Genomic DNA, 26,497 nt, shown 5'->3' on the forward strand with positions numbered 1-26,497 from the left:
GACCAGGTGGGACTTGAACCCAGGCCTCCTGATTCAAAGGTGGGAACACTACCATTGCATCACAGAATCCTCTCATCACAACTTTATAGCAGATGGCAATCCAGCCGCTGCCTTGGGGGAATTATATGCAAACTACTGATTAATGAGGTAATGACTTCATCCTTTGCTACTGGAATGACATTAGACCATAGCATCCTGATGTTGTTTAAGGAAACACTGTGCTAAATTGAGTAGCCTCTGCAAGTTATGAATATTTGAGGACCAGGAAAGAAATTACACAGGCAGACACTGAAGGCTTAAAACAGCAAATGTAGCATAGAAATAAAAATAAAAATAAAATCAGGAGAGCAAAGATGGGACATGAAAAAAAACACTACCGGGTAATGTAAAAGAAAATCCCTAAGATGTTTTATTAGTATATTTTTGGGGCAAGAGAATAACCAGGGACCAAAGTGGTAATGCGTGTATGTAGATCCAGAAGACAGCTGAGTTTTTCAATGAGTATCTTGTATTCACAATGACACTGTGGGTGCAGAAATAAGGGAGAGTTGCTGTGGTATCCTTGAACAAATTAGAATTGAGAGGGAGGAGGTATTAGTGATTTTAGCAGGTTTGAAAATAAATAAATCCTCAGGCCCAGCTGACATGACTCCAAAGTTGCTGAGGGAGGAAATTTCAGTGGCTCTGACATTGGTTTTCAAATTCTCTCTGGCCACAGGAGGGATGCCAGAGAGCTGGAGGATAGCTAATATGGTATCATTATACTAGAAGGGTGGTAGGGATAAACCCAGAAACCTACAGGCCAGTAAGTCTAACATAAGATGTAGGGAAACTATTGGAAAATATCTGAGGACCAGGCTGAATATCCTTTTTGGGGAGGTAAGGATTAATAAAAAATAATCAGCATAGCTTTTTAAAGGGGGGGTGGGGGGGAAGAGACATCATGTCTCGCAAATTTGATTGAATTTTGTGTGATGGTGATGTAGTATGTTCGATGAGGATAACACAATCTACATGGGATTCAGTAAAGCCTTTGACAAGGTCTTAAATGACAAACTTGTTAAGAAGCTAAGGGTCAATGGAATCCAGAGCACTTAAGCAAATTGGATCCAAAATTAGTTTCGAGGTAGGAAAAAGGGTGATGGTCAAAGGTTATTTCTATGTCTGGAAGCCTGTGTCCAGTGGTGTTCAGCGCTTGGTCCCTTGCTATTTGTTGTGAACATGAGTGATCTATGTTGTACAAATCTCCTTCACCCTGTGTGATGGAGGGTTGCTGTTATAGAATCTGCTGTAACATGTTTCTTGTTCTAAACTAACCTGATTCTCCAATTGAAGTTAGAGAATCTTTGTTTTCCTTTACATTTATAACATCAGTTCCTGGACCAGAATTATAAATGGAACTGACAGAGACATTAATAATGAATAAATAAAAATGTTTGAGAATACAAATAAAAGTACCTGTTGTGAGGAGGCTGGTGTTTCCAGGATTTCAGTCAACGTTTCTCCTGGCTGAGATCTGATCACATCCACAATCAACTGTTTGGTCCTTTTGAAAAAAAAGGAAGATATTTTGTTTGCAGTAGTAATAGTGAGTTAAGTCACTGGTATACTCTTCCCATTTGTACGGTCATATATTTGGAAATTTACTCGATATTCTGCTTTGGTTCAGTCTCAAGCCATTTGCCTTTAGTCAAAATTGTAGCTACATCTGCACAATATCAGGATGATTCGTAAGTTGTCCAGGGATTGAGCAGAAAATCCTAGCAACCCTGTTATATTGTATGATTTTCTCCAAATGAGAAATTTTGATGTTTGAAGGATACAGGTTGTAAAACAGACAACCACACAATAGAGATGGAAACAGAACAGTAAAAGCCTTCAAGTTAAAATAAGTCTGGTATAGTACTTGTGACTGTAGTACTGACAGGTAGGAATACAGGTCACTTATCAAGAGTTAAATGATGGCTTCTGCTAATCTACTGATTTCTTTGGTCTTGTGGAGGTAAATTTAATATCTGACACACACACACACACACACACACACAGGGTTGGGCAGATTACAGACTGAAGAATTGCAAACCAAACTATAACATCACACCCACCTATTTCTATTTTTTTTGGAGTTAGTAAGGGCTTCTTATTTAAATATTAGAACGCGGCTCTTTTAGGACTGGCTAGCTGGGCTTCTGGGATCTGAGAAAACCTGGCATCAGATGGAACAGTGAGGTGGGATCAGCACTATGCCCCAAATGCTCCATTAACCACAATGGCTCAGCGGTTAGCACTGCTGTGCCTCACAGTGACAGAGAGCTGGGGTCAATGCCATCCTCGGGCGACTGTCTGTACAAGTTTGCACATTGCTGCCGTGTCTGGGTGGGTTTCCTCCAGGTGCTCCAGTTTCCTCCCACACTCCAAAGATGTGCAGGTCAGGTGGATTGGCAATGCTACATTGCCCAGGGATGTGTAAACTGGGTGGATTAGCCATTGGAAATGCAGGATTACAGGGATTGGGGTTGGGGAGTCTGGGTGGGATGCTCTTCAGAGAGTTAGGTGTGGATGTAATGGGGTGAATGGTTTGTTTCCACACTGTGGGGATTCCAAACAAAAAACTCACCAGTAATTGAGTCGCTCCCTCACTGTTCACAATGCAAAGTGATCCCTGCTCCCAGCCCCACAACCTTCTCTCCCTTGCCAATGTGCATGAGCCTCTCACTATTGTTTCTTTCCCCCAGCCATTAAATTCAGCCCAACCTGAGGGAGAGCTACTTTTCCAGGCTTTGTGACTGCTCAAATCTCTTCCTAGCTCAACATCAACCATCGCTCCTCAAATGTAAGTCATCGTTCTGAATGTCGTAATATCTGTTGAACTTAAAAAAACAAGGCATGAAATAATCCTGTTTTAAAAGTAAGGCAAAGATTTCCAACTCATCTGAAAGCTAGACACCACTATGTAAAAAAAAACAAAATGCTCCTTTAGATATTGAAGAGACTGGTGTTTCTCTTGGCCGGACACAATCTCTGTACTCTGCAAATATACTAGCCAACTAAAGTGGGCCATTTCCTCTGAGTAAATGAGGTATGAAGTCCCAGTGGTACAATGACAGAAAAAGGTGGCTAAATCATTAAATATTACAGTCATGGAATCAAAATGATCTGCTCCTGAGAAGTAACTGACTAATCTCCTGCTTCATCTCCATATCATTAGAAGTTTATTTCCTTCAATGTCCATTCAAGTTCTTTTTGAAATCTTTGATTTTTTTCTGCATCCATCACCCTTGTGTGCAGAGAGTTCCAGAGTTTTACCAATTGATTCTTCCTCACTTGCCCAACTTGTATCTTTCGCTTAATTCTGTGTCCCCTAGTTGTTCTATCATCAGATAATGAGAAAGGATTTTACTGTACCTTATCAAAGCTTCTCAGTCTTGTTCACTTCTATCAAATCTCAACTGCCTTCACTCGAAGGAGACCAACTCCAGCCTTTCCAACTCATCTTGTAACTGAACCCTCTCAGTTCTTAGAACCAGTCTGTTAAATCTTTTCTGCAGACTCTCCTGGACCTAATTTTTTTTCTTAAAATATGGGCATGCAATATTCTAGTTGGGGTTAGCATAGCCTCCTTGTCTTTATACTCAATGCCTCTTTTCATGAAGCCAAAGATCTCATCTTTGTTCCCGATTCTGTCAACATGCCTTGCCACCTTCAATGATCAATGAACTTGCACCCCAGGAATGTCTGTTCCTGCACATCTTGTTGCTGGGAAGAAATAGCAGGGCAGTTAGAAGAGCTGAACACAAACAAACAATCTATAAAGAAGAGAACTATAAAGAAGTCGCATTTAATAAATTTGCTGAAGTTAATTTTCTTGAGGATATAACAAGCCAAATTGACAGAAAGGAACCAGTAGTTGTAATGTGTACTTGTATTTCCAGAAGGCATGTGGTAAGTTTCACAAGATAGGAATGCATGGTATTGGGAATAATGTGTGTGCATGGATTTAGGACTGAACAAAACACATGGAATTAGAAATTGGGATTAATGGTTCTTTTTCAGGTTGGAACACCATAATTAGTGAAATATCATAAGGATCAGAGCCTCAATTATTTACTACCTATAATAATTACTTGAAGGGTATGCAGAATGCAATATGTCCAAATTTGTTGGATATAAAAATAAATGGAAATGGCAGCACACTGTGATGAGAAACAAGAATTTGAAAGCAGACAATAATAGGTTGATGGAGTGGACAAAAACTAGGCAGATGGAATTGCAGGAAGGGAAGTACGTGATCCTGCATTTCAGTTGGAAGAATCAACAAACAGATTATTTGACGAGGGAAGTGCAGCGCAGAGGGATCTGAACTTTTTGGTTTATAAAACACAAGTAGTTAGCATGCAGGTAATTAAGGAGGCAAATGGAAGTTTGACCTTTATTGCTAGGAGATTGGAAATTAAAAATAGGGAAATCCTTTGACAACTATACACTGTATTGATAGCCTGTCCCTGGAGTACTGTGCATCGGTTCAGTTTCCATAATTAAAGCACATATTGGAATTGGAGGCAGTTCAAAAAGCGATTCATCAGGCTAATTCTGGGGATGAAGGGTTTGATCTACCAAGAACAGTTAAGCAGGTTCAGCCTTTATTCATTAGCATTTAGAAGAACTAAAATACTATTTACAAGATTTTGATGGGGCTTGACAGAGTAGATGTTGAGAAGATGTTTCCACTCATGGGTGAGGCTCGAACCAGGGAACATAGTTACAAAATAAGGGGACACTTATTTAAAACAGAGGTAAAAGGAATTACTACTCAGAAGGAGTAATATTTTGAATTCTTACCCCACCCTAGAAGGCCTGACCCTAGAAGGCTAGAAGGCTATTTAAGGAAGAGAATATGATGTTTGAAATATTGAGGAGCTATGATGAGCTGGCCTAAGAGTTGAGGCCTGGGACAGATCAGTCATGACCCTGTTGAATGGCAGCACAGGCTTGAGGGGCCGATTGGCCTCTCTCTGTTCCTATTGGTTTATTTCATTGTGTTCTGTTCTTACACTGGTTTGAATACTTTCCAGTTCCCGGATATCTCTCTTCCACACCGCACCCCCCCCCCCCACACCCCTCACCCCGTATCCAAGGAACATTAGAAGAATAAAGTTTAGAACTCTCCCAGAAATCATAGGCATACTTCCATTCTGACTGTACTTAGTATAGAACTTTCAGCGAAAGGAAAACCACATCTTCTTTTCACAGCACTCAGCTGACGAATTCTGAAATGGAAAAATCCCAATAGCCACTTGGACAGCTGCCGTCAAAGGGTAAAAGCTTATAATCTAAGTGAGATGTCAGGGTGCTGGGAGGATTGGATACCAGATGGGTAAGGGTTGGAGTATGTCATCAGGGTAGCTTGCCAGGGGTGAGGATGCTAGATGGGTAGAGAGGAGAGGGTGCAAAAACGTGTTTCGGATAGATCAGGGCAGGTTAGAGAAATCAGGTCTGAACAGGCCTGGAGAAGGCAGGTGAAGTGTTTAAGAGTGGGGATTGGGGTGGTGTCAGGTGTCAGGTTTAGTCTGGTGGAGCTCAAATTGAGTCTGGTTTGAAACGGATGAATTTGACAGAGTGATGTAACAAGTTAGTCGGTGGCAGCATGGTGGGGAGGCAGGGTTAAATCTAACAGCATGTGGATTGTGGGGAGGGATGTTAGCTCCTGGAGCTGTGAGGTGTCAGCTCCCAGAGGTGTAGAGAGATTGTTAGGTCAGTGTAAGGGATGTGATGGGTCTGTGGGTTGAGAGTGAGGGAAATGTTGAATAGTTATTCAAGAGTTAGACTGTGCATTTATAAGGTAACTTCCCCTGAGTAACTATGTCACTTAATTTAAATCAGAATCATCCGAAGTTTCTGTTTTTTGTGGACACTCTTCTAATGTTCCAGGAGCATAGACCTTTCCCACAGAAGGTTCAATTTCCCCAGCAATTCTTGTGGAGAATGCTACAATAGTTGAGATTTGCAATGTCATCCCTATGCCTGCAATAATGGCTGCCCAGCCACTCGAAAATCTGCCCTAAGACGCTAAGTGCTATTAAATCCTTTCTGATAGATCACCATTTTCTCAATGGCTGATGTTAAGCTAACAGGCTTGTACCTACGTGTTTCACATCACCTTCTCTTTTGAATAAGGCTTTTACTTTGGCAGTTTTAATCGCCCGAGACTTTTCTAGAATTTAAGGATTCTCACAAGATTACCGCCAGTGCACCCACTAGCTCAGTAGTTAATTTTGTTTTATATCTTAACTGTCTTTTCTGCTAAATTCCTATCCCAGACCCATTCAATGAACTCTGGCCTCATTCCTCTGAAATTACTTTTTTAAAAAAAAGTTTAGTGCCATTGTTTCAGACTCTAGTTTCTCACTCTCAAACTGTATGCTAAATTCGATCATATCATGATCACTGTTTCTTAGAGGATCTGCTATTCTCAAATACTATATTAAATAATTATACAGTACCAGAACCAAAACAGCCTGATTAGATTCACAAAATATTGTTCTTGGAAACTGTCCTGAACACATTCTATGAAGTTTCATCATGGCAATCTTTGCCACTCTGACTTTCCAATTTGCACAAAAGTAGAAGTCACTCAATTAATGCATTTTATTGCCCTGCTTTGAATTACACACCCTCATTTCTCTCAATTTATTTTTTGTCGTACAGTACAGTTCCTGTTAGGGGGTTTATAGTCTACTGTCACCAGTGTCTTCCCTATTTCTGACCTCCACCCAGAAAGGACCCTATGTTTTCCAATCCAAGATAAATTTTTGTTATCACATCTATTCCTCTTGTGTTAATAAACCTACCTTATAATTTACCGATTATACTAGTTGAATTTTTTGACCAGTTAAGGTTAACTTTATGGGGTTGACTGTTACATGGATACCCCTTTTGAGAGGCTGAAATTCATGCCTGTCAAAACTCATACTGTATCATTAGCAGAAGCCCAACTGATCTCAAAACAAATTTAAAAAAGAATTATGGTAATTTTGAAAACCTGGAGCAGAATACAACAGCCAGTGGACAGGAAGACTGGGAGCGGAGGGGAACAACCGGCAGACTGGAATATAAATTCCAAGTTATTTGGACAAATATAGGGGGTTGACTTTTGCATGAGATCGACTATTGCGAGAGTATATAGGGTAGCTCCCAACTGTTCAAATTCTCTCATGAGAACCTCCATTCCAGTCCAGTCAATGTTGATGGTACAACGTTGAAGAGGTCGTGTCACCCTTCTCTCTCTAGCTCCGAGATATCATTAACCCTAGCACCAGGCAGGCAGCAGAGCTTCCTGCACATGGCTGCATGGAACAAGGTTCGATCCCACTAATTATACTCTCCCCAACCATCAGTAGATTCCTCTTTTCTCCACTCACTTGAATGGCTCCCTATACTTTGATCATTCTGCCTTATCTACAGTTGTGCCTTCTGTACCTGGTCAGAGACTAAATTTCAATTACCCAAATTTAACAGGTTTACTTTTCTTTCTTTAAAAAAAGCACCCCCCACAACAGTGATTATTATTTGATCTACTTTCCCATTTTTATCTAAAACCTTACTGAGGTTGAAGGGTGTCACCCAACCCTGTTTTTTTCTCAAATGAGTTTCAATCTTAGAAATAACTCCGTAGCAAAATCTCTCAAATTAAACCAAAGCTGGGACTTGTTGAACAAAACATTGAAACGTTTCAGAGAATTGTTTCAATATTTCATGAAGACAAAACAAGGAATGAAAGAGGAGGGGAGTTGCAAGTCACAAATCCCTCAAAAATCAAAGTCCTTCTTATCAGTTGAAGAGATTTATTGGGAGTTTGGTAGCTGGTTGATATTGTAGCAGTTGTTTTCCTGGAAGCTAAGATGCAGACGAATAGCAGTGGAATCTGTCATAAACTTCTTATATCAGGAGAGGGAAAAGGTGAGGGAGGGGGTCCATCACAGCTGGTGAGGGCCTGACCCCACGATATTGGCTTTATTCTGCACCATGCTCTTATCATCTAGGCACTGAGCTAGACCCCTCTTCTGCAGCATCACCAGGACTACAAAACTTCAATTTGATCCTTTGATTGACAGTATGAAGTATTTGCAGAATCACAAGCCGCTAATGATGTTTGCCACACAAATAGCCTATTCGTAGCTTCGTCAGTTTGACACCTCATTTTTTTGGAACGCTGGTGTTACTCATAGCTAGCCTTCCTGCACTCTACTTTGAACTAAGATCAATCCGTCATTTTATTTGGTGCAATGAGGGACAAACAGACCATGAGGTCACAGAGTGTGATCGAGTACAATTCTGCTGTTGCTCAGGGTCCACGGTGCGTCACAGATGCTCTCTTTTGACTGTTTGATCTGTATTGAATCTATCCCATTTAGCAAGTCTGTAGTGCCACAGAACACAAAGGAAGAAATGCTCACTGACTGGATAGACAGGACTTAGTCTCATACTTCTGTGAAAAGTCAAAAATCACACAACACCAGGTTATTGGTTTATTTGGAAGTACAAGATTTCGGAGCCTGGGAACTCCTGACAAAGAGGCAGCACTCTGAAAGTTTGTACTTCCAAATAAACCTGCTGGACTATAACCTGGTGTTGTACGTTTTTTTAAATTTTGTCCAACCCAGTTCAACAGTGGGACCTCCACATCACTTCTGTGAAAGGTAGACTGCTAAGGAAAAGATTAATACATTTTTCTATCTTGTTGGTTCCCTTCTCACTTATTGCAGGTGCTGCCTATCAGATATGTCTTTCATGACTTAATCAAGTAAATCCACTTTCTTAGAAACAAGTTGTTCAAATAAAACACAGCTGAATTACGCTTAACTAACAAATCAATTCACGAACAAACTATTCAAAGGAATACACTTTGTCAGAAGCATTGTTTACACCTAATTTGTTATTTTCTCAAAAAGCGATGAAGCTTTGCTTCTTCAATCTAACAGTCTTAGAGCACAGTTTTTAAAAAATGATGCAGCTGGATTTATAGTGACAATTGAAACTAATACTGCTAAGTGACATGGCAGTGAACCTGCACAGTTACTGCCTTTGCTGTTTGAATTCATGTATCACTGGACATCAGAGTGCATCTAGGAAAACGTAAACATAAAATTCACAACTGATCTTGGTGGAACCTGTTTGGGAGAGATCACAGCACAGAAACACAAAAATATTCAGTTAAGTGTGGCCTTGCAGCTCCCATCCACCGCCTCCAACCTCATAGTCCCACAACCCCGCACCGCCCGTTTCTACCTCCTGCCCAAAATCCACAAACCTGCCTGCCCCGGCCGACCCATTGTCTCAGCCTGCTCCTGCCCCACCGAACTCATCTCCCAATACCTCGACACGGTCCTGTCCCCTTTAGTCCAAGAACTCCCCACCTACGTTCGGGACACCACCCACGCCCTCCACCTCCTCCAGGATTTTCGCTTCCCCGGTCCCCAACGCCTTATTTTCACTATGGACATCCAGTCCCTGTACACCTCCATCCCCCATCACGAAGGACTCAAAGCCCTCCGCTTCTTCCTTTCCCGCCGCACCAACCAGTACCCTTCCACTGACACCCTCCTTCGACTGACTGAACTGGTCCTCACCCTGAATAACTTCTCTTTTCAATCCTCCCACTTCCTCCAAACTAAAGGAGTTGCCATGGGCACCCGCATGGGCCCCAGCTATGCCTGCCTCTTCGTAGGATATGTGGAACAGTCCATCTTCCGCAACTACACTGGCACCACCCCCCACCTTTTCCTCCGCTACATCGATGACTGTATCGGCGCTGCCTCGTGCTCCCACGAGGAGGTTGAACAGTTCATCAACTTTACTAACACCTTCCATCCCGACCTGAAATTCACCTGGACCATCTCAGACTCCTCCCTCCCCTTCCTAGACCTCTCCATTTCTATCTCGGGCGACCGACTCAACACAGACATCTATTATAAACCGACTGACTCCCACAGCTACCTGGACTACACCTCCTCCCACCCTGCCCCCTGTAAAAATGCCATCCCATATTCCCAATTCCTTCGTCTCCGCCGCATCTGCTCCCAGGAGGACCAATTCCAACACCGCACAGCCCAGATGGCCTCCTTCTTCAAGGACCGCAGATTCCCCCCAGACGTGATCGACGATGCCCTCCACCGCATCTCCTCCACTTCCCGCTCCTCCGCCCTTGAGCCCCGCTCCTCCAACCGCCACCAAGACAGAACCCCACTGGTTCTCACCTACCACCCCACCAACCTCCGCATACAACGTATCATCCGCCGCCATTTCCGCCACCTCCAAACGGACCCCACCACCAAGGATATATTTCCCTCCCCTCCCCTATCAGCGTTCCGCAAGGACCACTCCCATCGTGACTCCCTCGTCAGATCCACACCCCCCACCAACCCAACCTCCACCCCCGGCACCTTCCCCTGCAACCGCAGGAAATGTAAGACTTGCGCCCACACCTCCACACTCACTTCCCTCCAAGGCCCCAAGGGATCCTTCCATATCCGCCACAAGTTCACCTGTACCTCCACACACATCATCTATTGCATCCGCTGCACCCGATGTAGCCTCCTCTATATTGGGGAGACAGGCCGCTTACTTGCGGAACGCTTCAGAGAACACCTCCGGGCCGCCCGAACCAACCAACCCAATCACCCCGTGGCTCAACACTTTAACTCCCCCTCCCACTCCACCGAGGACATGCAGGTCCTTGGACTCCTCCACCGGCAGAACACAACAACACGACGGCTGGAGGAGGAGCGCCTCATCTTCCGCCTGGGAACCCTCCAACCACAAGGTTGGAATTCAGATTTCTCCAGTTTCCTCACTTCCCCTCCCCCCACCTTGTCTCAGTCGGTTCCCTCAACTCAGCACCGCCCTCCTAACCTGCAATCCTCTTCCTGACCTCTCCGCCCCCACCCCACTCCGGCCTATCACCCTCACCTTGACCTCCTTCCACCTATCCCACCTCCATCGCCCCTCCCCCTAGTCCCTCCTACCTACCCTATATCTTAGCCTGCTTGGCTCTCTCTCTCTCTTATTCCTGATGAAGGGCTTATGCTCGAAACGTCGAATTCTCTATTCCTGAGATGCTGCCTGGCCTGCTGTGCTTTGACCAGCAACACATTTGCAGCTGTGATCTCCAGCATCTGCAGACCTCATTTTTTACTTACAGAAAGTCTGCAGTGCTGAGTGGAGTGTGTTCTTTCTTGATTAGATGCTATATTGAGATATGTCTCTTGATTAAACTTAAAAAAATATAAGCAATAAATATTAAGTAAGCCTGGAGCAATGTTTTGTAGAGGAATAAGACGGTGCTATTTTCTGGGTCTGTGGATTGAAAGCAGCAAAAATTACCATTAGTAGAGCGATATGCTCTTCTTGTTGGATGTGGGAGTTGAGGGAGAGTTTACATGTTATTGAGGATTACATCTGCAATAAATGCCATTTGTTGTGAATCCTATCAGATTGAATGGATCAGCCGGAGAGACAGTTAGAGGTAATGAGGAATTTACAAGAGAATGGGATACGATAGATGACAGTCGTAGGAAGGGAGAAAAGTTGCAGATACAGTCACATACATGGGATAACTCCAGGAAAGGGTAGAGAAGTAGGCAGTTAGTGCGGGAATCTTCTGTGGCTATCCCCATGTCAAACAAGTATGTTATTTTGGAAAATGCAGGGGGTGATAGACCCACAGGGCAATGTAGAACAAACAGCCAAGTTTTTGGTATAGAGACTGGCTCTAATGCAACAAGGGGTATGTCAGGTTTCAACAAATCAATTGTGTGAGAGGACTCTCTAGTCCGAGGCACAGGCAGATGTTTCTGTGGCCAGCAGCAAAAAATCAGAATAGTGTGTTGCCTCCCTGGTGCCAGAATTAAAGATGTCTCGGAGAGGGTGCAGAATGTTCTCAAAGGGGGAGGCGGCCAGCAGGGGATCATTGTACACACTGGAACCAACAACATAGGTAGGGAAAAGGATGAGATTCTGAAGGGAGAATGTAGAGAGTTAGGCAGGAATTTAAAAAGGAGATCCTCCAAAGTAGTAATATCTGGATTACTCCTGGTGCTGCAAGCTAGTGATGGTAGGTATAGGAGGATAGAGCAAATGAATACATAGATGAGGAGCTGGTGTATGGGAGAAGGATTCACATTTTTGGATCTTTGGAATTTCTTCTGGGGTAGAAGTGACCTGTACAAGGAAGACAGATTGCACCAGAAATGGAAGGGGACTAATATACTGGCAGAGAAATTTGCTAGAGCTGCTCAGGAGGATTTAAAATAGTAAGGTGGGTGGGGAACACGGGGAGGAGGAGGGGGACCCAGGTAGATAGTGAGGAAAGAGGTCAGTCTGAAACTGGTACAGTTGAGAACAGAAGCGAGTTAAACAGTCAGGGCAGGCAGGGACAAGGTAGGACTGATAAATTAAACTGCATTTATTTCAATACAAGAGGCTTAACAGGGAAGTCAGATGAACTCTGGGCATGATTAGGTACATGGGACTGGGATATTATAGCAAGTACAGAAACATGGTTCAAGGATGGACAAGGCTGGCAGCTTAATGTTCCAGGACACAAATGCGACACGAAGGGTAAAAAGGGAGGCAGGAGAGGAGGGGGGAGTGGCATTTTTGATAAGGCATAGCATTATAGTTGTGCTGAGGGAGAATATTCCTGGGAATACACCCAGGGAAATTATTTGGGTGGAACTGAGAAATAAGAAAGGAACGATCACCTTATTGGGATTGTATTATAGACCCCCTAATAGTCAGAGGAAAATTGAGAAACAGATTTGTAAGGAGATCTCAGTTATCTGTAAGAATATTAGGGTGGTTATGGTAGGGGATTTTAACTTTCCATACATAGACTGGGACTGCCATAGTGTTAAGGGTTTAGATGGAGAAGAATTTGTTAAGTGTGTACAAGAAAATTTTCTGATTCAGTATGTGGATGTACCTGCTGGAGAAGGTGCTAAACCAGACCTACTCTTGGGAAATAAGGCAGGGCAGGAGACTGAGGTGTTAATGGGGGAGCACTTTTGGGGCCAGTGACTATAGTTCTATTAGTTTTAAAATAGTGATGGAAAAGGATAGACCAAATTTAAAAGTTGAAGTTCTAAATTGGAGGAAGGCTAATTTTGACAGTATTAGGCAAGAACTTTCAAAAGCTGTTTGAGGGCAGATGTTCACAAGTAAAAGGGACGGCTGGAAAATGGGAAGCCTTCAGAAATGAGATAACAAGAATCTAGAGAAAGTAGATTTCTGTTAGGGTGAAAGGAAAGGCTGGTAACTATAGGGAATGCTGGATGACTAAAGAAATTGAGGGATTGGTTAAGAAAAAGGAAGCATAGGTCATGTATAGACAAGATAGATCGAGTGAATCCTTAGAAGAGTATAAAGGCAGTAGGAGTATACTTAAGAGGGAAATCAGGAGGGCAAAAAGGGTACATGAGATAGCTTTGGCAAATAGAGTTAAGGAGAATCTAAAGCATGTTTACAAATACATTAAGGACAAAAGGGTAATTAGGCAGAGAATAGGGCCCCATAAAGATCAGCAAGGCAGCTTTTGTGTGGAGCTGCAGGAGATGGGGAGATGGGGAGATAATAAATAAGTATTTTGCGCCAGTGTTTACTGTGGAAAAGGACATGGAAGAGAAAGAATGTAGGGAAATAAATGCTGTCATCTTGAAAAATGCCCATATTACAGAGGAGGAAGTGCTGGATATCTTGAAATGCATAAAAGTGGATAAATCCCCAGGACTTGATCAGGTGTAGAACATAGAAATGTACAGCACAGAACAGGCCCATGATGTTGTGTCGAGATTTAATCCTAATGTAAAATATAGCAACTTAACCTATGCACCCCTCAACTCACTGCTATCCATGTGCATGTCCAGCAGTTGCTTCAATGTCCCTAATGACTCTGCTTCCACCACCACAGCTGGCAATGCATTCCATGCATTCACAACTCTCTGCGTAAAGAACCTATCTCTGATATCTCCTTTATACTTTCCTTCTAATATTTTCAAACAATGACTTCTCATACCAGTCAATCCTGCCCTGGGGAAAAGTCTCTGGCTATTGATTCCATCTATGCCTCTCATTATTTTGTACACCTCGATCAGGTCTCCTCTCTTCCTCCTTCTGTCCAGTGAGAAAAGTCCGAGCTTATTCAACCTCTCTTCATAAGGCAAGCCCTGCAGTCCAGGCAGCATCCTGGTAAACCTTCTCTGCACCCTCTCCAAAGCCTCTGTATCTTTCCTATAGTAGGGCGACCAGAACTGGACACAATATTCCAAATGTGGTCTCACCAGGGACTTGTAGAGCTGCAGCAAGACCTCACGGCTCTTAAACTCGATCCCCTTGTTGATGAAAGCCAAAACACAATATACTTTCTGAACAACCCTATCCACTTGGGTGGCAACTTTGAGGGATTTATGTACTTGCACACCCAGATTCTTCTGTTCCTCCACTCTGCCAAGAATCCTGTCTTTAATCCTATATTCAGCATTCGAGTTCGACCTTCCAAAATGCATCACTTCGCATTTATCCAGGTTGAACTCCATCTGTCATTTCTCAGCCCAGCTCTGCATCCTGCCCATGTTGCGCTGCAGCCTGCAGTAGCCCGCTATACTATCGATGACACCTCTAACCTTTGTCATCTGCAAATTTACTAACCCACCCCTCAACCTCCTCATCCAAGTCATTTATAAAAACTAAAAAGACCAGAGGCCCAAAAACACAGCCCTGCAGACCCCACTCAACACTGACCTCCAGACAGAATATTTTCCATCTACAACCAGCCAATTCTAAATCCAGATAGCCAAATCTCCTTGTATCCCATACTTCCTGACTTTATGAATGAGCCTACCATGAGGAAGCCAATCAAATGCCTTGCTGAAATCCATATACACCACATCCACTGCTCTACCATCGTCGACCTGTCTTGACACCTCCTCAAAGAACTCAATAAGATTGTGAGGCATGACCTGCCCCTCACAAAGCCATGCTGACTGCCTTTAGGTGTACGCTACAACTCTGTGGAAGCTAGGGAAGTGATTGCTGGACCCCTTGATGAAATATTTGTATCATTGATAGGCACTGGTGAGGTGGCAGAAGACTGGAGGTTGGCTAAAGTGGTGCTTATGAAGAGTGGTAAGGGGAAGCCAGGGAACTATAGGCTAGTGAGCCTGACGTTGGTGGTGGAAAAGAGTTTGGAGGGAATCCTGAGGGACAGGAAGTACATGTATTTAGAAAGGCAAGGGCTGATTAGGGATAGTCAACATGGCTTTGTGCATGGGAAATCATGTCACACAAATATGATTGTTACTTCTTCAAAAATGTCAAAGAGGACCGATGAGGGCAGAGTGGTGGACGTGATCTGTATGCACTTCAATAAGGCGTTCGACAAAATTCCACAGGGGAGACTGGTTAGCAAGGTTAGATCTCATGGAAAACAGGGATAACTAGCCATTTGGATATAAAACCGGCTCAAAGATAGAAGACAGAGGATGGTGGTGGAGGGTTGTTTTTCAGATTGGAGGTCTTTGACCAATGGAGTGCCACGAGGATTGATGCTGGGTCCACTACTTTTCATCATTTGCAAATTAAGAGGTATAGTTAGTAAGTTTGTAGACGACACCAAAAATTGGAGGTGTAATGGACAGTGAAGGAGGTTACCTCTGATTAAAGTGGGATCTTGATCAGATGGGCCAATGGGCTGAGAAATGGTAGATGAGTTTAATTTAGATAAACGTGAGATGTTGCATTTTGAGAAAGCAAATCTTACCAGGACTTGTACACTAAAGGTAAGGTCCTGTAGAGTGTTGCTGAATAAAGAGACCTTACAGTGAGGTTCATAGCTCCCTGAAAGTCAAGTTGCAGGTATATAGGATAGTGACGGTGGTGTTTGGTATGCTTTCATTTATCCGTCAGAGTATTGAGTATAGGAGTTGGAAGGTCATGTTGCAGCTGTACAGGACATTGGTTAGGCCACTTTTGGAATATTGCATACAATTCTGGTCTCCTTCCTTTCGCAAGGATGTTGGGAAACTTGAGAGGGTTCAGAAAAGACTAACAAGGATGCTGCCAGGGTTGGAGGATTTGAGCTCTAGGGAGAGGTTGAATAGGCTGGGGCTGTTTTCCCTGGAGCGTCGGAGGCTGAGGGGTGACCTTATACAGCTTTATAAAATCATGAGGGGCATAGATAGGATAAATAGACAAAGTCTTTGCCTTGGGGTGGGGAAGTCCAGAACTAGAGGGCAGAGATATACGTGAGAGGGGAAAGATATAAAAAAAAATCTAAAAGGGCAACTTTTTCACGCAGAGGGTGGTAAGTGTATGGAATGAGCTGCCAGAGGATGTGATGGAGGCTAGTACAACTGCAACATTTAAAAGGCATCTGGATGGGTAGATGAATCGGAAGAGTTTAGAGGGATATGGCCAGGTGCTGACAGATGTGACTACATTGCATTGGGATATCTGGTCAGCATAGATTGGTTGCACCAAAGGGTCTGTTTCCATGCTGTACGTCTCTTTTATTCCATGACTAATTGCGGTTTGCAAAATACCCGACACTAGGTTCCTGTTTATCTCAATATTAGAATGTGTGAAATGCCTTTTTTTAAGAACTCGTGTCGCAGCATTTTCACTGGAAATAACGCACATCTGCACCAGCAAAAAAAAAGCTTGCTGTGCATTCTTGGAAACTCATCGAAAGGAAATTTATCTCCGTGTATTCCAGGAAATAAATCAACTCTGGTAATGATTCCTTGAGGAAAAATAGAAGTCAATTCACTTCTTTATTTTAAATTTTACTGCATGCAGACCTGTGGTATTCCTGTCACTGACTGCACTCCGAAATGTGAACTGTGAGACCTTCAGTAAATAAAGCGGGTACAGTACTTGGATTGGTCTTTGTTGTTCTGTTCTAGAAAGCAAACACCAATCTCACATCTGAAGATATCAGATATCATGGTGAAGTGACAAAAAAAAAATGAATGTTCTTTCTGACCAAAAATGATAAATGGGCAAATATCAACTTATAAAACTGGTCCAAAAATCAGAAGCGATTTACTTTTTAATCAGAATTCATTCACCTCATTCTTTGAATTTTAGTGTAAATAGAGTCATAGAGATGTAAAGCACGGAAACAGACCCTTTGGTCCAACTCGTTCATTCTGACCAGATATTCCAACCCAATCGAGTGCCATTTGCCAACACTTAGCCCATATCCTTCTAAACCCTTACGCTTCATCTTCCCATCCAAGATGCCTTTTAAATAATGCAATTGTATCAGCTGCCATCACTTCCTCTGGCAGCTCATTCCATATATGCACCACCCTCTGTGTGGAAACGTTGCCCCTTCAGTCCCTTTTAATCTTTCCCCTCTTACTCTAAACCTATGCCCTCTAATTCTGGACTCCCCCATGCCAGAGAAAAGACTTTATCTATTCATCCTACCCATGCCCCTCATGATTTTATAAACCTCTAAAAGGTCACCCCTCAGCCTCCAACACTCCATGGAAAACAGCCCCAGCCTATTCAGCCTCTCCCTATAGCTCAAATCCTCCAACCCTGGCAACATCCTTGTCAATCTTTTCTGAACCCTTTCAAGTTTCCCAACATCCTTCCGATAGGAAGGAGACCAGAACTGCACGCAATATTCCAAAAGTAGCCTAACCAATATCCTGCAGAGCTGCACCATGACCTCCCAATTCTTATACTCAATACCCTCACTTATAAAGGAAAGCACACAAAATGCCTCCTTCACTATCCTATCAACCTGCGACTCTACTTTCAAGGAGCTATGAACTTGTACTCTAAGATCTCTCTATTCAGCAACACTCCCTAGGACCTTACCTTTAAAGGTGCATAAGTCCTGCTGTGATTTGCTTTTCCAAAGTGCAGTACCTCATTTATCTAAATAAAACTCCATCTACTACTCCTCAGCCCATTGGCCCATCTGATCAAGTCCCATTGTAATCAGAAGTAAGCTTCTTCACTGTCCACTACACCTCCAATTTTGGTGTTATCCGCAAACTTACTAACTATACCTCTTCTGCTCACATCCAAGTCATTTATATAAATGATGAAAAGTAATGGACCCAGCACTGATTCTTGAGGCACTCCACTGGTCACAGGCCTCCAGTATGAAAAATGCCCTCCACCATCCTCTGTCTTCTACCTATGAGCCAGTTCTGTATCCAAATGGCTAGTTCTCCCTGTTTTCCTTGAGATCTAACCTTGCTAACCAGTCTCCCATGGGGAGACTTGTCAAATGCCTTACTGAAGTGCACATGGATCACGCCAACTGCTCTGCCCTCATCATTCCTCTTTGTTTTTTAATAAAAACTAATTTTTCATCCTGACAAGTCTTCTTTATATATAAAGTTGCTCTGGAATTAGAATGCATCGTGGACATGGCTTTCAACAAAAAAAAAATGCAGAAGATAAAATGGAACATCAACGCCCTATTGTCTGTACCATTAACACTGGAGACAAATTTTAACCCTCTGGTATCAACAGAACCATCCTCAATTACCTAAAACATGTTTTAAAAATCATTCAAATTATTTTTCCGTGGGCTCATATTGAACTCATTATATTAGTTTCCAAACCTGCATGACCTATCATTTTGCAACAATTCTTTCACTGCAAATCTTATTTAAAGGGGATGCTCCCAGCTTTACTGGAAATGTGTTACAAACTAGCTCTGGTATCACGTAATACTTAATTTGATTGGGGAGAGCGATCATTAGAAAGAAAAACATTTTGAATGTTATTATCACAATTACTTGCTGGGAATTAAGGCATTATCATAGGACTTACTTCTGGCAGCCACCTAATCCATTATGGATCCCATATAAAAAAAATTTAACTTATCAAAGATGCATGAACATCTTAGGTAACAGCACCAGAACAACAATATTGAGGTACTGTGTCTCACCTTAACCCTCTGCATTTCTGAATGAATTGGCAACTTTGATACTGTTCCCTGACCTCAAACTGAATGAAAACTGGAGAATATTTAAGAAAATTATCTCTATTAGCATTAGAATGAGCAAAACCAGCAAGGATACAGTAATGTACATATATTCGATTTAAAAAAAATGTCTATTAACGTGTTGTTAATGGTGCACAATACTGAAATAAAATTGAAAAACAGGAGATGATATAGGGTACTTGATGGGTATGAAAACTCCAGGCGTGGCCTAGAGGGGGATATGGGATAGTATCCCTTTAAAATTCTGAGGATGGGATATGCTGACAGCATGATAAGGAAAAGAATTTGTAGATTTTGGTTGAGAAACTATTATAGAAACATTTGTCTTATCCTGGTGAGAGACTTGGAAGTGCTGATATGTCACAGCCTTGCTTCTCAACTATACAAAACATGGGATTGGAAGCTGCTGCTGTGGTTCTCTGTATCCCTCTCAGTAAAGTTTAGGTCATTTAAGACTAAAGTGGTAAGATTTTTCTTCAGAGGCAGGGGAATCTTAGGAATTTTCTACTCTAGAGGAAACTCAATTGCGCATGTTCATGACAGAAATCAGTGTATTTATGGAGACCACTACCAAAGGATATGCAGATCATGTGGGATAGTGGCAGTGAGTTTGAAGATCAGTTATCATCTAGTTAAATGGCAAAGCGGGCTGAATGGCCTACTCCTGCTCCTGTTGTAGATCATCCACACGTGAATAGCGGAGAAGGGGGCTGACATCATGAATACCAGCAGCAACTAGATTTTTATCCTCGATAATTTGCTGTTACGAGGGGGCATAGCTTTAAATTAAGGGGTGGTTGATATAGGACAGATGTTAGGGGTAGATTCTTTACTCAGCGAATTGTGAGTTCATGGAATGCCCTGCCAGTAGCAGTGGTGGACTCTCCCTCTTTATGGGCATTTAAACAGGCATTGGATAGGCATATGGAGGATAGTGGAGAAAGTGAGGTCTGCTGATCAGAGCTGAAAATGCGTTGCTGCAAAAGCGCAGCAGGTCAGGCAGCATCCAAGGAACAGGAGATTTGACGTTTCGGGCATAAGCCCTTCTTCAGAAGAAGGCTTCCTGAAGAAGGGCTTAAGCCCGAAACGTCGAATCTCCTGTTCCTTGGATGCTGCCTGACCTGCTGCACTTTTCCAGCAACACATTTTCAGATATGGAGGATAGTGGGCTAGTGTAGGTTAGGTGGGCTTGGATCGGCGCAACATCGAGGGCCAAAGGGCCTATACTGCGCTGTATTTTTCTATGTTCTATGTTTTCTATGTTCTAATGGTGAGCTTTCGAAAGTGTTTTCTGTTAGACAGTCCTGATCACAACAGGATCCTGAGGAATTCATGATCCTGCCATGTTAGTAAATGGACAGGGATTGTGTTGAACTGGAATGCTTTCTGCGGTTCCAGAGATCATTTGAAGGAGGTGCAACAAAAGAGCAAATGAGGTATTTCAAACCGTCCTGAAGCTTAATGAAACAATCGATCAAAGTGGATCGAAGGAAACTGGACAGAAAAAGTGAGGAGAAAGGAGGAGAAAAAGGAGAAAGTGAGGACTGCAGATGCTGGACAGCAAATAGGAGAAAGTGAGGACATTCCTCATGAAGGGCTCATGCCCGAAATGTCGACTCTCCTGCTCCTCGGATGCTGCCTGACCTGCTGTGCTTTTCGAGCAACACACTGAGGAAAAAAAAACAAGCAAAATATTAGAATTTTTTTTATTCATTCACGGAATGAAAGTGTCAATGGCTGGTCCACCATTTATTGCCCATCCCTAACGGGCCAGAGGGCAGATAAGAGTTGACCCCACATTGCTATGGGGTGTGGAGTCACATGTAGGCCAGGCCAGGTGGCAATGGCAATTTCCTTCCCTAAAGGACATTAGCCAATCAGATGGGTTTTTCTGACAATTGACAATGGATTCATGGTCATCATTAGACTCTTAATTGCAGATATTTTTGAATTCAAATTCCACCATCTTCTCTGGCAGGATTTGAACCCAGGTCTCCAGTACATCTAGTCCTGGAACTTCACAGCAAGAGTGGCATATAAAAAAGACCATCAAATTCATAACAACGATATTCATTTCATTCTTCTCCTCAATCTCCTCCTTATCTTTCATTTTCTAAGTTTTCTTTTGACAACACTCGTTCTACAAATCTCTGATACTTACCAGATTTAATTCCAATTTAATGAAGAGTACAGACATACATAATACAGGCGACAGGCCAAGCCTGAGCTCTCATCTGATCATGCTGTGCCTATGTGGAACAACTGCAGTTGCAAACATATGGAGCTGTTAAATTGTGCTAATTACTACACCTGGAAGACATCAATATCATTAGCTCTTGGCATGTTAGAGAAGGATGCTACAGTCTTAGAAGGCTAGGTCATGCTGACTCACACAGATGAGTAAGATATTACTTTATCTCACCAGCATTTGACTGCAACTGGCTTGAACTTTAAAAACAGAAGCTTATTTCACTGTCTGCCTGAGCAATCGAGTACACCTCACGAAGTGAAATGTTGACCATGTTATACAAGTGCTTGATGTATTTATATAACATTCTCGTGAGAAAATTCCTTGAAGTACAAGAGCACTGAATACAACATCGGCCTTCGCCAAACTACACAGAAGAATTCTTCATGCATTAGGTCATGTTTGTTCCAATCTAAACATATTTCACTGTCAGTAAAACATCTTGTTTAAAACAGTTTTTGACACAACGCACAATCGAAGTTGTTTACCAGAGTGGGTTCTGGTGATTCCCACCACTACTTTGTGGGAATGTTTCCTAAAGTCGGGGACATCCAAAACATTTCTGCCTGTGGTTTAGCTTGCAGGAAATCCTGTTCACCTATCTGTACTCACCAACCTCCGCTGGATATGGCAATTTGGACTTTAAAATTCTCATTTCTGTTTACAATCCCAGTATGGCCCGACCCATATTTGTCTCTGAATCCAAAACTCCTGAAAAATCTGCTCCTCTACTTCTGGACTGTTTGCATTCTCCATCTGCCTACCCTCATTCTTATTTAAGAACCTCCTTAAAATCTATCCACTTGACCAAGCTTTTGACTAACTGACCAAACATCTTCCTCAGGATGATACTTTGATCTATAATGTCAAACGTTTCACTCTGGTGAAGGCGCAACAGAAATTGTTCTTTTTCGCACCACTGTGCGCAAAATAGGGAAGCTACATCAGCTCAGAATCCAGCTGCAAACCATCAGGAGTCAGGAACGCCTTGCAATCAGATTGCATAGATACAGGAAGACATGATAATGTTTTCAGTCAGGACTTGCTGAATTATTCTTTAGCAGTAAGTGCTTTATTTTATCTTCTAATATTTGCAAAACTTAGTGTGCTGTTAAGAGAGTTGATTGCATTCAAATTCATTTCTCAATCTTTCAAATCATTGAATCCATTGCTCAGATCAAAACAATAAACCCACCAAGCACCTGTCTAATATAAATGTTGCATATTATGATTTTAACACAGAAACGGTCAACCTGACACTGCAATAAAAACACTGTGGACGCTGAAAATCTGAAATAAAAATAGAAAAAGCTGGAGAAAATCAGTTGGACCTGCAGCATTTGTGGAGAGAAACATGGAGCTAATATTTCATGTCCAATGTGACGTTCTTCTTAGAATATTCAAGCTTCAAAAACGAGCAATGTTTTCTTTGCTCATGGTTTCATTTGAGAATAGATCACCCTGAGATTGTCAGTGAGGTGATTTTATAAAGCTGCTTGCAAAAAACAAAGGCACCGGCATTTTATAACTCCATTTTATAATAAAAATCTTATCTGCAGATGTTTAAAAAGGGACCAAATTTATATGTTCTGAGACCTAATGCAATTTTTTTCTTTTATTGGGACATTCACCAGATTTATTTTCATATGGAGTTGATTTACATGTCAGGTCTATGCCTGCGTTAGGATTTGCATGTTTTGTGATTGGGACAGTCTACATCATTCATGTCATATACACTAGAGACATTTCAAATGATTTATTCAAGGCAGTGTGGTATAGAACGCTCAAGCACAAACATTCAAAAATTATGGACATGGACTCCAGGCACCAAGCATGATGCAAATTACAAACGTCAACATTAAAAAAACACATTTAGACTATTGAGATTTAAAATACAATGACGCAGTAGACTTAAACAGATTATTTTATCGTTTCATCAGAATTTGTCATTAACACTTGCTTGCTAAAGGAAAGCAATTTGTTTCTATTGCCATGAATTTGGAACTCAATATTTGTGATGACAATACTGCAGTAATATACAGGGTCTGCTTATTTAAGGGGAGGTAGGGAAGGAGTGGGTGGTAGTATGTGTCTGGCAATATACAAATTTTCACTTTAGGAAGTGGAGGAAATTGAATGTGGTGGTGGCAGGATAAAGGGGTCTGGGTCTGATTATGGGACAATTAACAAAAAGAGCTTTGATGTTAAGTTTATGATAACTTGAACACATTTTTTGGAAATTCAGATGACATATAATGCTTGACATTCAACAGACTACAGCTGCATCATTTTCCTAACTCCATGCCCCATTTTTTGTTTCCTTTGTATGATCAGCAATAACAATTAAAGATGATCAAACTCCCTTCATGAATTATTAACTAAATTCACCGATGTGACACTCAAGTCTGTGTGAAGTCAGGGGTGGGGAGAAAGGGAAAAGGAAAGCAACAGGGGGTATGGAGTCAAGTAGAAAGATAAGCAGCAGGTTAGCAGACGAGGAATGAAGCAAAAAGAAAGGGTAACTTAGGACATACTACTAGAGGTGAAGGAAACCATGAGGATAAGAAAATTAGCATTAAGGTATTTTACCTGAAAGCTTGTACTATTCCTAACAAAGTAGATGAATGAACAGCAGAAATCATCATGAATGACTATGGTGTGGTAGGCATCAGAGAGGAGTGATTGCAGGGGTTTGAGGACTGGCAGTTCAATATCCAAGGATTTACAACGTATCGAAAAGACAGGGAAGTGGGGGCAGAGGGGGCGGGGTGGCCTTGTTAGTTAAGAATGAAATTAAATCTATGGCACTGAATGACATAGGGTCAGATGATGTGGAGTCTGTGTGGGTGGAGTTGAGGAACCAAAAGGCAAAAAACCATAATGGGAGTTATGTACAGACCTCCCAGCAGTAGTCAGGACCAGGGACGCAACATGTACCGGGAAATAGCTAGGGCATGTCAGAAACATAAGGTCAAGGTGATCACGGGCAACTTCAATATACAAATGGATTGGGTGAATAATGTTGTCGGTGGATCCAAAGAAAAGAGAACTCATGGAATGCTTACAGGATGGCTTTTTGAAACAGCTTGTAATGGAGCCCACATGGGAGCAGGCTATTCTGATTTAGTGCTATGTAACGAGCCAGACTTTATAAAAGACCTTAAAGTAAGGGAACACTTAGGAGGCAATGATCATAATATGGTAGAGTTCAGTCTGCAGTTTGAAAGAGAGAAGGCAAAACCAGATGTAATGGTGTTGCAGTTAAATAAAGGTATTTTCAGGGGCATGAGAGAGGAGCTGACGCAAATCGACTGGAAGCAAAGCCTAGTGAGGAAGACAGTACAGCAACAATGGCAGGAGTTTCTGGGTGTAATTGAGGAAACAGTACAGAGGTTCATGCCAAAGAAAAGATAGAGGGCTTAGACAGCCATGGCTGACTAAGGAAATCAGGAAATGTACCAAAAAGAGAGAGCCTATAAAGTGGCCAAAAACGCTGGGAGATCGGAAAATTTGGAAGACTACACAAACAGAGGATAACAAAGAGAAAGAAGGAAGGAGAGGATCAAATATGAAGATAAGCTAGCCAGTAATATTAGAAATAATAGTAAAAGTTTCTTTCAATACATAAGAAACAAACGAGGGGCAAAAATAGACATTGGGTCGCTCCAAATTGATGAAGGAAAGCTAGTGATGGGAGATAAGGAAATAGCTGAAGAACTTAATAAATACTTTGTGTCAGTCTTCACAATGGAAGACACGAGTAATATCTCAACAATTAAGGACAGTCAAGGGCAGAGTTGAGTATGGTAGCCATTACAAATGAGAAAATGCCAGAAAAGCTAAAAAGGTCTAAAAACCGATAGATCCCCTGGCCCTGATGGGCTACATCCTGGAGTTCTGAGGGAGGTGGCTGAAGAAATAGCAGAGGCATTGGTTGTAACTTTTCAAAAATCACTGGAGTCAGGGAAAGTCCCAGATGTTTGCAAACTTCCTTGTTGTAACTTCCTTGTTCAAGAAAGGATCAAGGCAAAAGATGGAAAATTATAGGCCAATTAGTCGAACCACAGTTGTATGTAAAATTCTAGAATCCATTGTTAAGGATGAGATTTCTAAATTCTTGGAAGTGCAGGGTCTGTTCAGAACAAGTCTGCATGGATTCAGTAAGGGGAAATCGTGCCTGACAAACCTATTAGAATTCTTTAACGAGATAACAAATAGGTTAGACCAGGGAAACCCAGTGGATGCCATCTACCTAGACTTCCAAAAAGGCCTTTAATAAGATACTTCACAGGAGGCTGCTGAGTAAGGTAAGGGTCCATGGTGTTCAAGGTGAGCTACTGGTATGGATTGAGGATTGGCTGTCTCACAGAAGGCAGAGAGTTGGGAGAAAAGGTCCTTTTTTAGAATTGTCACTCGTGACAAGGTTTCCTGCAGGGTAGAGTGTTGGGGCAGCAGCTATTCACTTTATATATTAATGATCTGGATGAATGGACTAGGGGCATTCTGGTGAAGTTTGCTGGTGATACGAAGTTAGGTGGATAGGCAGTTGAGGAGATGGAAAGGCTGCAGAAAGATTTAGACAGTTTAGGAGAGTGGTCCAAGAAATGGCTGATGAAATTCAATGTGAGCAAATACGAGGTCTTGCACTTCGGGAAAAAGAACACAAGCATGGACTACTTTCTAAACCGAGAGAAAAATCCTAAAGCCAAGGTACAATAGGGATCTGGGAGTGCTAGTCCAAGATTCTTGAAAGGTTGACTTGCAGGTTCAGTCCGTGGTTGAGAAAGCAAATGTAATTTTATCATTTATCTCAAGAGGGTTGGAATATAAAGGGAGCAAGACTTTATAAAGCTCTGGTTAGGCCCTATTTAGAATACTGTGTCCAGGTTTGGGCCCCACACTTCAGGAAGGGCATACTGGAACTGGGGCGCGTCCAATGGAGATTCACATGGATGATCCTTGGAATGGTAGGCCTAACATAAAATGAATGGCTGGGGATCCTGGGATTGTATTCATTAGAGTTTAGAAGGTTGAGGGGAGATCTAATAGAAACTTACAAGATAATGCATGGCTTAGAAGGAGTGGACGCTGTAAGTTTATTTCCATCAGTCCTAGTATCCCTAGGACCTGTGAGCACAGCCTTAGAATTAGAGGGGGCCAATTTGAAACAGAAATGAGGAGACGTTTCTACAACCAGAGAGTGGTAAGGCCTGTGGAATTCATTG

General features: G+C 42.3%; 1 protein-coding gene across 3 annotated transcripts in view; it reads right to left on the bottom strand.

Annotated features, from left to right (window-relative positions):
* Positions 1-26,497, bottom strand: part of iqgap2 (IQ motif containing GTPase activating protein 2) — a 355,835-nt gene that overhangs the window by 20,713 nt on the left and 308,625 nt on the right. For all 3 annotated transcript variants that reach the window (XM_060835869.1, XM_060835872.1, XM_060835870.1), the window contains one exon: positions 1,459-1,546. In XM_060835869.1, the coding sequence (XP_060691852.1) occupies positions 1,459-1,546 (88 nt within the window). The remainder of the gene's footprint in view (positions 1-1,458; positions 1,547-26,497) is intronic.

This window comes from Hemiscyllium ocellatum, chromosome 2, assembly GCF_020745735.1.
Source record: "Hemiscyllium ocellatum isolate sHemOce1 chromosome 2, sHemOce1.pat.X.cur, whole genome shotgun sequence".
NCBI lineage: Eukaryota > Metazoa > Chordata > Chondrichthyes > Orectolobiformes > Hemiscylliidae > Hemiscyllium > Hemiscyllium ocellatum.